General features: G+C 44.7%; 1 protein-coding gene and 1 pseudogene across 1 annotated transcript; one reads left to right on the top strand and one right to left on the bottom strand.

The window, feature by feature from the left end:
- The first annotated feature begins 2,143 nt into the window (after window positions 1–2,143).
- LOC147977257 (uncharacterized) lies at window positions 2,144–2,872 on the top strand. Its single transcript, XM_087519941.1, has 2 exons — window positions 2,144–2,306; window positions 2,415–2,872. Exons 1-2 carry the CDS (start codon window positions 2,210–2,212, stop codon window positions 2,645–2,647), a joined length of 330 nt encoding a protein of 109 aa, XP_087376067.1. The 5' UTR covers window positions 2,144–2,209; the 3' UTR covers window positions 2,648–2,872.
- Window positions 2,873–3,278: 406 nt separating this feature from the next.
- LOC147977255 (putative peptide/nitrate transporter At3g43790) overlaps window positions 3,279–12,047 on the bottom strand; it is a 51,268-nt pseudogene continuing 42,499 nt past the window's right edge.

The raw sequence follows: 12,047 nt of genomic DNA, 5'->3' as shown, positions 1-12,047 counted from the left end.
GAGCTCGCCAAGATCGGTGAGGAGTGGTCGTTTAGCGACTGCTCGCCAACGCCGGCAAGGGCAAGGCCGCTGCTATGGCACTGCAGGCACATTCCGCAGTGGCCAAGGGGGCCCTCTACACTGCGCAACAGGAGGCATAGCGGCTCCTCCGTGAGCTTCAAGCAGCCGCAGCCCTCCAGCATTCTTGAGCCGCTGGAGGGATGGCGATGGCACGGATGTTGACGGTGGTGTGGCAGGATAGGGTGGCCACACGTCGGAGGTGGTGTCCGATATAGGGTTTAATTTTAGTTATAATTTTTAGTAAAACGGTCGAAATATCGTTCATTTATGTCAATTATATCCGAACTGGATGAAAATCCGCCCGGTTTAAACATATTTCATCTGTTTCGTTCAATAGTCGTTGAAATGTATGCGGGCAACGTTGGATGCCGGCCTCCCGCATCTATGGCCGCGACTGGTACCCCTGTTCGCGGGCGGATGCGGAAGAAAATTTGCTGGTCGGCGTTGGAGACGCCCTTACATACAAGCATTCAAGACAAGAGGAACAACAAGAACTAACTCTTGTCACCTGAGCACAGTACCACCGCATTCGGACAGACATCTGGTGCCCGGGGTGCCGGAGTAAGTTTCTCAGCTGACATGCCAGTTTCATTGCAAAGAGAAGACACATGCAGCGGGCCTAAAGCGCCTGCGCGCCACCTTAATGCCGGCTCCAGTGAGAGGTCACATCCGCTCCACCCGACACGAATGCAGTGCTGACGCTCTAGAGCAGCGTTAACCGCTTCAGGTAGGAAAGCGCACAGGCGAGGGAGAGGATTTTAGGTGGGCTAGGGTTGTTGGAGGCATGTGTGGCAGCGATCTGGATCGTGCAAAGCCCCCATCCCCGGGTTTGCTGGAAAAAGAACGAGCGAACCGGCCAGCGGACGAATACATGACCGCGTTGAATGAAAAAACATGTCCTGACTATGCGATCCGTATGTATACAAGTGGTTTAAGGGTCTGCATTGGAGATGCCCTTACACATGTATACTGCATTCATATATAGTTATGCATACATGTATAGTTAAAGGACCAGTGTGATATATTTGAGTGAATACAAAAAACCAGCACTTTCTATGCTCGGAACTGATTTTGCGACCACATTCCATTTAGGAAATACAAATGGACTCTTTTTGGTGTTTTTTTTCAATAAACACCGACAACTGATTCGGACCGTTTTAATGCTATTTCTAGCAAGTCAGGCCCTTTATAAACACTTGACTTGACATGTTAAGATAAACATATACGCTTTGATCGTTCTTATATTTTTTATGCTACTTTGACAGTTGATGAATAGATTGAAAGTTTTTAGAAAGAAAATGTATACCTGGCCTGATTGAAAGTTGAGGGGCTGATTTTTTATGCTACCTTGACAGTTGAGGGGCTGATTGAAAGTTTTTGGAAGAAAAAAACATGTACGCTTTGGATACCTGGCCTTGGGTTTGTAATCCAAGCACAATCAGGACGTACCAACTAGATCAACCATAAACAGTTCCAAGGCTAGGTTTCTTAAAGAAAGCTAGCAAGGCAGTACGGCAAGAACCGATGCTCGATTGGATCTGAAGAAATGGCCGTGTATCCGTAGGTGCATGTGAGCACATTGTACGTGTTTTTGTCTCTTCACGCTGAGAAAGGTGTTGGTCCAGCCACATACCACCAACTTGCACAGATTAGGGCATCATTAAAGTGAACCCTCAAATCTTCGCTGTATGTGTGGACCACAATGTTCAGACTATTTTTGCCATCCAACGAAAATCTGTATATTAGCAGTCTGGATGTACAGATTTTGATATTCAAGAAACAAACGTGAGGGCTTTGCCGGAATATAAACATGCAGTTGACCAATCACATGCACGGTCCCTCTCTTCTCTCTTCTCTCAACCGCACATGCATGGTCCCCCGCTCCTGCTAGTGTTTCTACCTACTTTTTCTCCCCAATCGGATACTTTGTGATTAGTATCGAATGACTCTCTCCCGTATCATGTCTGTGCCGGACATGGAAACAGGCATCTGCTGGTCCAGTTTTGAAGATGCCCTTAGCTAGTGGTGCCTTCGCTATAAAAAACACAGCCCCTCATACTTCTTTCTTCGCTATCAACCAGCATCCTCTTGCTGTCCTGCATGCTCTAGATCATAATACACAAAAGGAAGTTCACCCACGAGCTGCAACATGGCTAGTGCCAACATTGTTATCCTCGCTGTGTCCGCTTTGCTCTTCTCCTCCGTGCTCTCACTCTACCTTCCAACTGCCGCCTGCGCTCGCCACGGTGAGTCATGAGTTCCTCTTCGATCTATGCCATTTTGTTTGTTTGTCCAAGATCTGCTTCGTCCCGCTTGTTGATTGATTAACCCGAGCTGGTCCCGTTGTCATGCAGACGCCGTGCTCAACCCCAAAGATGGCCTGAACTCTGCAGGAGGACTGCATCACGTGGTGGTTAGTGGTGCGGGGAAGGCTGGCCCCGTAACTGGCGCCGGCGGCGGCTCGGGGCCTACAACGGCGGAGATGCGCACGGACGATGCGGCCGCCGAGATGCAAGGCCTGCTCGAGACGGATTACGCCTGGAGGTGGGGGAAGCGAACGCGCACCCCGCCGCCGAGGTCCAAATGAAATGAAAACTTGTTGGGCGCGTATCGATCTCGCATTTTGTTTACTACTATAGTCTGCTGCGGCTAGGTCTTGTTGACTAGAGTCTGGGAAGCTGCACGCTGTCCGCAAGCCCCTGAGTGTATTTCTGCAAGGATCTACTGGCCTTCCTCAGGTGAAATGCACGCTAGAGGATGCCGGAGATGCTAGCTCGCCGCGGATTGGAGTGTATGCATAAGAGCAGCAAACAATCCCTTTTCTACCAAAAATAAAATACACGGTCCCATGACTAAAATCAGGTATCTTCTTGTTTCTGTTGGTACAATGGATGTCAAGGTTCCAGTCACAATACATATTTTCAACCCAAAAATATGGACTCATTGTAACCAAGTCCATGGTACGTATGCAACTCTTCTGATCAACAACCTAAAAAACATGCTTGATGTTGATGGTACTGCCAGAAGCAAGTTACATAAACCAAATTACTGAAAGAAAAATATATCATGCCACATCTGATCACACAGCCTAAAAGTATGAAAAATATTCATCACACAATACATTAAGTCACACCGTGTATTTATTTATTCAGGGATTAAATCTGTGATAGTGTCCCTGATTTAACTTCACTAGCTACATGTACATAACCGTGGGTTCATTATTTGGCCGCACTAGGCATAGAGCAAAATGGCTTGAATGTCAGCAAGAGCCCAATTACTGACACCGTGTTTAGCATCAAGAACATGATCACATCACCTGCATATCAAATAATAAATCAAATAAGTATATGCTCTGATAATATGTACCTCTTTCCATTCAAGTTAAAAACTATCAGTATAAATGTAATTAGCATGGGTTGGATGAGTAATGTGTATACCAGGTAAGAACAACCCAGTTATGTTTTCCTGAGACCATGAAAACCTGCAAAATGGCAAGAAATAAGCAAATTGGCCACTAAGCACAATTTCAGCCAAAAAATAAAAATCAGCAATTCCTGCCCCCCACACACAAAAATAAAACACTGCACTTACAAAATTCCTGCTGCTGCTGGAGCTACTGCTTTAAAGATTGACATCAGGGTCACTGAAATACCATTTGCAGCAGCCCTTTGTTCTTGTGGCTGTACATGTTTTCATCAGAAAGTTAGAACGTAGCAAAGAAGTCTCGTAAAGAAATGCAACGAGATAGATGATACATACCACCGATGTGTTCTGCAGAATGTTGCAGGCAATAGTAATCGTGGCCTGTTCCATTTGAGATGATGCATTAATTATTATTTTTGCAGGTAGATGATACATTAATATATGATCATAATTAAATTATATATTAAAATCATTGTCTATGGAGCTTGCTTTCTCCAAATATATTGAACAATTAATTTTATTTCATTTGTGTGCATGGTGTTCAAATATGGTTTATCTAGACCGTCCAAAAATACTCATAAACATGTTTGTATTTTCTAAAGGAATATTTTATTACTCTTCTGGCCTGATATTTTCTTGATGCTCAACATGTTTCTATAGGATGGTTACTAATGTAAGCAGGGATGTGTGAATTTTATTTGCACGAGATGGGCTCTATGGTTCTTTGATCCCACCCATGTAACACCCCGAATTTGTATTATTTCACTTTAAACAAATCATAAATAATAATGGCAAGCTAGCAATTTATTTCAATCATAAAAATTGACTTACTGCAAACATATTCTTCAAAAGCGAAGCTATGTTGGTGAGTACTTGGAGCTCCATGCCGTATAGGTTGGACATTAAAGGATATGTTGCAAGGAGAAGTACAGATAATACCTGAAAAAAATGTAAATTTAGTACTGGACAATAGATTCGCCGTATTAAAGAGTATGTCGACATCAAATGGTCTTCTCACATACCGCCGCAGAGCGTAATGGCTTGATTAACCCAACATACTTGGCAAGTAATGGGTAAATCACAAGTTGATACACCAAAACACCAAACCCTACAATATCAAACAAAACAACCTTAAGGTAAAGGGATCAACACCAATGGTACATGTAATATGTTTTTTTAGGGATTTCTACATTTAATACGTAGAGGAGCAATGTTGTGCATATGTCGTATTCATTCATTTTGGGCTTAGTATGTCTCTCTTGCTGCTTGTGCAATGATCATATTATATGAGTTGAAGAAACATCACATACCTGAGATAGCTAGAACAGTACCAATGTCCTGAGATGTTAAACTCAGCCCCCGGTATTTTCGGCTGCTCACAGCCCACAGTGAAAATATCTGAAGATGAAATTTACAGAACACATGGAAAGTTGCTTTAGTTCCTTATAAAAAAATTGATTTGATTCCTAGTATGCAGTGGCGGAGCTAGACAGAAAACATTGGGGGGGGGGGGGGGGGGCGCTAATTTTTTTCCTAATCTAAGCCCTTCAAATAAAAAATTCTTCAGGAATATCTACAAGGCTGGGGGGAGGGGGGGGGGGGCACAGCCCCCCCAAGCTCACCACATAGCTCCGCCGCTGCTAGTATGATTCTTCTCTATAGGATAGGTAAAAGCATATTTCCATACAAAAATGTTGCTGGGTATATTTGAGATACCTAAATATAGATTACCTCGAAATAAGCTGTATCATGGAGAGAAAAGACACAATAGAGGATTATTGCTGACATCAACCGCCGGTTCTTTAGTAGGCTCTTTGTAGATGCCATTCTTTTCGACCCATATTCTTTAGTTTTCCCATCTTCTAAGATCGAGTCATCAACTTGTACCTCCATTGTGTCAATAGCTTCTATTTTGTCATCATTGTACACGTGCAGAGTTTCCTAAAAATTCACTCATTCAAGTAGGAATTAATGGTATAGAACATAATCATAGGGAGACTTTTGAAGCAATACCGGAAGCCAAATACATGCAACACATGCTCCTGCAGCTAGTACCGATATTACCAAGCAAGGGAGGAAGTATGGAAACCTATAAGATATTTGAAAGTTTATCTTATCTTCCCAATGCTGCAAAATTTATATCACTGAAACATTAATATAAGTAATAATTTACCTCCCAAATATGGATTCCTCAGAGAAAAGATTCGGGTACTTTTTTGCAGGCTGATGCAAGACAAAGAATACACAATGTTAGCCAGGGTGGGTCATACAAGATCACTAATTAGTCTCCAAAGAGACATGTTATGTCACTTTTACGTTAAATACAGATTCTGTGGAAATTCCCTCGGAATAAAGCATTTTTTGGACTGCCATGGCAGAAAAGCTCTTGCCTATTAGCCCAGTCTTTCGCTTTTGCACCAATTAGTAGAGGATCTATATATTATTCTCAGGGTCTACACCATTTTTACATATACTTATAGCGGCTCAATGAATTATTACAGTGATGGCTTTATTGGAAGACCAGATGTAGAATCTTTTCTATGCTCCTGGAAATAGTTGACCATTAGTTTGATAAACCGGTTAAATACAATGTTAATTCAGGAATAGAATTCTATAACTCTACAATATAGTGGACTGATCCTCACTTGTGCAAGAAATCCTCCAATGGCTGGTCCAATAATAAGAGCTATTGCCCGCGAAGATGTGACCTACGATATAATGTTTGATATAATTATCAGCTAGTAACCGAGTCAGAAACACAAAACATAAAGATGAACTATTCTTACAAGAGAAATTCCTAGCGCTTGGTGTTCCTTTGTACAGACTTCTGAAGCATAGGCCTGGAGAGTGCAGACACAACAATGGGTGTTCAATATTGAAGTACTTCTTAATTAATCTTAGTCACTCGAACGATATCTTTTTTTTACCTTGATTGGTCCTGATATACCACATAGTAACCCAAGTAGCCCCCTAGTAACAATTGCCATCTAGTAAGTTGTGCTAAGGCCAAAGAGGGTGTTAAGTACAATCCTGAAAAAGAAGATGTATAATAGTGTAACACCCTCGATGCGACTATATCTCCCACGTGTCGAGGCACGACTTAGAGGCATAATCGCATTGAAGGCATATGTCGCAAGTGAGGTAATCTTCACACAACCCATGTAATATAAAAGGGGAAAGAGATACATAGTTGGCTTACAATCGCTACTTCACACAATTACATGAACTAAACATTACATCAATCAAACACACTCATGGTCCGACTACGGAACCAAAATAAAAGAAGAACCCCAAATGCGACAAAGGTTCCCGATCGACCCCAACTGGGCTCCACCACTGATCAACTAGAACAAAACAACACAAAGGACAAGATCTTCATCGAGCTCCTCCTGAGCTTGGTTGCGTCATCTGCACGGACTCATCGACACCTGCAAGCTGGTTTTGGAAGTATCTGTGAGCCACAGGGACTCAGCAATCTCGCACCCTCGCGATCAAGACTATTTAAGCTTATGGGTAAGGTAAAGGTATGAGGTGGAGCTGCAGCAAGCGACTAGCATATATGGTGGCTAACATACGCAAATGAGGGCGAGAAGAGAAGGCAAAGCACGGTCGATAAAGTATGATCAAGAAGTGATCCTATAGCAAGCTACATCAAGCATAACTCCAACAACCGTGTTCACTTCCCGGACTCCGCCGGAAAGAGACCATCACGGTTACACACGCGGTTGATTCATTTTAATTAAGGTCAAGTTCAGGTTTTCTACAACCGGACGTTAACAAATTCCCATCTGCCCATAACCGCGGGCACGGCTTTCGAAAGTTCAAATCCCTGCAGGGTGTCCCAACTTAGCCCATCACAAGCTCTCACGGTCAACGAAGGAATAGACCTCCACCCGAGACATTCCGATCAGACTCGGTATCCCGGTACAACAAGACATTTCGACAGGGTAAAACTAAACCAGCAACACCACCCAGATGTGCCGACAAATCCCGATAGGAGCTGCACATATCTCGTTCTCAGGGCACACCGGATGAGCAAGACGTCGGGTAAGCCAGCCCAGAGTTGCCCCTGGTAGCCTCGGACATCGCTCAGTTGGACCAACACTTAGAGAAGCACTGGCCCAGGGGGGTTAAAATAAGATGACCCTTGAGCCGGCCGACTCAAGGGAAAGAAAAAGGCTAGGTGGCGAATGGTAAAACCAATGTTGGGCATTGCTGGAAGAGCTTTACTTAAGGCGAACTGTCAAGGGGTTCCCATTATAGCCCAACCGCGTAAGGGACGCAAAATCCGGGAACATAACACCGATATGACGGAAACTAGGGCGGCAAGAGTGGAACAAAACACCAGGCATAAGGCCGAGCCTTCCACCCTTTACCAAGTATATAGATGCATTAATTAAATAAGATATATTGTGATATCCCAACAAGTAAACAAATGTTCCAAACAAGGAACGGCCTCCAATCTTCACCTGCAACTAGCAACGCTATAAGAGGGTCTGAGCAAAGCGGTAACATAGCCAATCAACGGTTCGCTAGGACATGGTGGGTTAGAGGTTTGACATGGCAATTTGGGAGGCTGACAAGCAAATGGTAGGCATCGTAGCATTGGCATAGCAAGAGCGAGCAAACTAGCATAACAAAGATAGTAGTGATTTCGAGGGTATGATCATCTTGCCTGAAATCACGCAAGGAAGAAGAACGAGTCCATGAGGAAGACAAACGGATGTAGACGAACGGATCCTCACAACACGACGTAATCGGAACCAACCCGAAGAAGCAATCACCGGAAAAGAGCAAACAACATAGTAAACAACCACGACATCAACATGGCATGATGCACAATCAAGTATGATGCATGTCCGGTTTAAGGAAGCATGGCATGGCAAAGTGCACAAGCAATCCTACAAATTAAGTGGAGCTCAATATGCATCGGGATGCATATTGACAAAACACCACATCAATTATTTAGTTTTCTCTCGCTTATGTACCCAACAATATTAGATGTTGATTAACATGTCAAGAGGTGAAAAAAAATGAAAACTAACTATCTAGTCAAGGTTAAATGAGGCCGGAAGCAACGAACAACAATTCCGGAAAATCCCCATATGCATAAATTACAGTTTGGTACTGTTCTGCCCTAAACATTATTTTAGAGTTGTTAAACATGCAAGATGATGCCACCATGTTAAACTAGGCATTTTTCTACCCCATTTACATATAAAGATTATTAAAATCCGAGTTACTGTTATTTAGTTATGAATTAAATCATTTTAGCATGGCATAGAGCAAGAATTAATCAAACAACATTTTAAGCTTTTTTAACATGGGTGAAAGTTGGATATTATTAATCTACACAAAATTCTGAGCAAGTTTCATATATAAATCATTTTAATCCGATGCACCATTTGTGAGTAATTAAATGCATGAACATGAGGGTCTAAACTGTAAAACTGCCATCTCTGGAATAATAGCTAAAATCGCAACAGAGGGAAAAAAACATGCATCGGGCCGAATCTGGACAGCCCAACAACAGAAAAAAAAACACGAGAGACGGGGCGCTGGGGGCGGCTCACCCCTGGGCTGCGGCCTGGCTGGAGGAGGAGGCAGGCCAAGGCGGGAACGGGGCCGGCTGGAGCTGGGCCGCGAGGAGGACGACTGGGCCGGCGCGGTGCGGATCTGGCCCGGCTGGCTTGGCGCTGCGCTGCGCTGGGCTGGTCGGGGAAGCAGGCCGAGGCGGGGCGGCGCGCTTTGGGCCTGGGAGGCCAAGGCCCACGCGGGGAGGAGGCAGGCAGGCCGACAGGCGCGGCCTGGCCCAGCGCGGGTGAGGTCATCGCCTCGAACGGAGACCGGCTGGATCGGGCTCCTCCCGATCCATGGCAGCGGCGGCGCTGGGGAACTCCGGCAAGGGCGCGGCGAGGATGGAGGAGGCCATGGGGTTGGCGGAAATGAGCAGATCCGGGCGGATCCGACCCCGGGGAGCCCATTCCCGGCGGCTGCGAGGACCACCGGCGACGATGACGACATGGATCGAGGCTCCGGCGAGCTCCGGTGGCACGGGGTTCGTCTCCGGCGAGGTGGCGTGCGGTGGCGCAGCTCCTGAGGCGGTGTGGCACAAGCGGGAGACCGCGGGTAGGCGGCGGCGACGAGATGGGCTCGCGCGGGCCCGATCTGGGTCCCGCTGGCCGGCGGCGAAGTGGGGCGGCGCGGGTGACACATGGCGGCGCGGGGTTGGATGAGGCGGCGGCGGAGCTGATGTGGCAAGTGCTGATTGGCTGCGGTGAGGTGGCGGGAGTGAGCGGACATGTCCGGCGCGTGCGGACGCGTCCGGATGCGCGGTGGAGGAAGAAGACTAGGATTTCATCCGCGAAATGATCCGAAATTTCGGGGAGGGGTGCTCTTTTATAGGTAGAGGGAGCTAGGAAGCTCCAAATGAGGTGCGGTTTGCGGCCACGCGATCGTGATCGAACGACCGAGATGATGGAGCAGAGTTAGGTGGGTTTTGGGCCAAATTGTAGGGGTGTTGGGCTGCAACACAAACGAGGCCTTTTCGGTCCCTCGGTTAACCGTTGGAGTATCAAACGAAGTCCAAATGATACGAAACTTGACACGCGGTCTACCGGTAGTAAACTAAGGCCGCATGACAAGTCTCGGTCCAATCCGGAAATGTTTAAACCCCACACATGAGAAGAAGGTAGAAATGACCACCGGAGGAGAACGAAGCGCCGGAATGCAAAACGGACAACGGGGAAAATGCTCAGATGCATGAGACGAACACGTATGCAAATGAAATGTGCATGATGACATGATATGCAAAGCATGACACGCAAGCAAAGACAAGGCAACAACAGCGAATAACTGAACGACACCTGGCACGTCGGTCTTGGGGCGTTACAACACTCCACCACTACGAGAGGATCTCGTCCCGAGATCTAGAATGGCACCGGAGGGAAAACGGAGGAGAAAGAGAAGAGGTAAAACTAAGTTGCTTCTTTGACAAACGAGTGAAAACAAAGAGCCTTGCGAGGTTGAACAAAGTCGAGAAAAGAATACAACGAATGTGAACAAGGTCGAAAGCACTCCGTTAGAAAAGAGGGACAAAGAACATTTGCGAAAAACCTTGAGGTTGAAGGGCAAGATATATATAGAAAAAAAAACACTCCTGTTAAGGAAGGGGATCAAGGAAAACCGAAATTCGGGCAGCACTCCGGTTGAAAAGAGATGCAAGGCTTGATAAGGCAAAAAGAACTTTAGCAAAAAGGCACAATACTCCGGTTAAACAAGATAGGGAAGGAATAAGAGTGATATAATTTGGGCAGCACTCCGACTGTAAATGGAAGGAATTGAACTTGACAAGATGAGAGGATACTTGATGAAAACAACAATACACTGCCTCCCGAAACGATTGAAAGAATGGCACAATGGGTAAGAAAGGTATCAGACAGCACTCCGGTTTAGAAGGGAAGAAAACTTGATAAGATGAGAGAACTTGGAAAGATGGCACGACACCCCGGTTAAATGGGCAATCATGAAAAGAACATGATCTTCGACAAACGAGATGATGTGTTGAGAAGAGCAACATCAATAGACCTCCGGGAGAAAGAATAGAATAAGGATAATTGGGACAAAAGAATGTAGAAGAAAAAGCCAACTTCTGCTACAAAAGAGCTTGAAAAGGCATCTTAAGGAGAAGGGTCGAACGGAGTTGTTGGAACAATCCACAACGAAAAGAGCAAGGTAGTAGTGGGCTTATGGAGAACATCTCAACACTATGAGGTGAAATTCTGCCACTAACAAAAACGATATATTAGATTGATAACAACAAGGAGATGAGAAGCTTAAATCACCGGGAGGATAGATGAATAACTTGGGTCATTTATAAACAACATAGATAGCAACAAGCCATAGGGAAGGCTTTAGGTGAAATATAACCCAAGATAATTCCAACGAAGAGATTAATGGATTTAAAATATCTCATTCATGACAACATGTGAATCATGAAAACATGAAATCAAATTATCAAGAATGACATAATACCACCTCAAACGATACGATAGACAGAAATGCGCTCCGGATAGCAAAATGAAGAAAGCTAGAGCTCCTCTGAAAAGAATCTCAAAGAACACTTCGAGAAGGAATTAAATCTTTGATGAACCACCATGTATAGCCTCCATGAAGAAACTCCGGTAAGAAAAGAATAGCAATAAAGAGAAATTGAAAACACAAGGTGAATCCTTGCAATGATTTAGATGGATCTCCGTGATAATTAGAGCTTGGAACTCCGGGAAAGAAAAAAGAATCAAGTGAAACCGAGAATTTGATGAGCCTCCGGAATAAAGAATTAATCACTTGGATGAAGCAAGAATAAGAATTACGTTATGCGTATCCTTCATCAATTTAGATTGATGACAAGCAACGGGTTTGGCATACTACTTATTCTCGTAGAAAGGATTAGAAGAGATATATAAAAACTTGAGAAGGTCTTCAACGAACCACCGGTAGGATGAAACAACAAAAGAATTAATATGATAAACGAAGGAAGACAAAAATCTTGGAAGAACCACCGT

Source organism: Triticum urartu, chromosome 4A, assembly GCF_056163025.1.
Source record: "Triticum urartu cultivar PI428250 chromosome 4A, HENAU_Tu73, whole genome shotgun sequence".
Classification (NCBI taxonomy): domain Eukaryota; kingdom Viridiplantae; phylum Streptophyta; class Magnoliopsida; order Poales; family Poaceae; genus Triticum; species Triticum urartu.
This window is presented reverse-complemented; position numbering and strand designations above follow the sequence as displayed.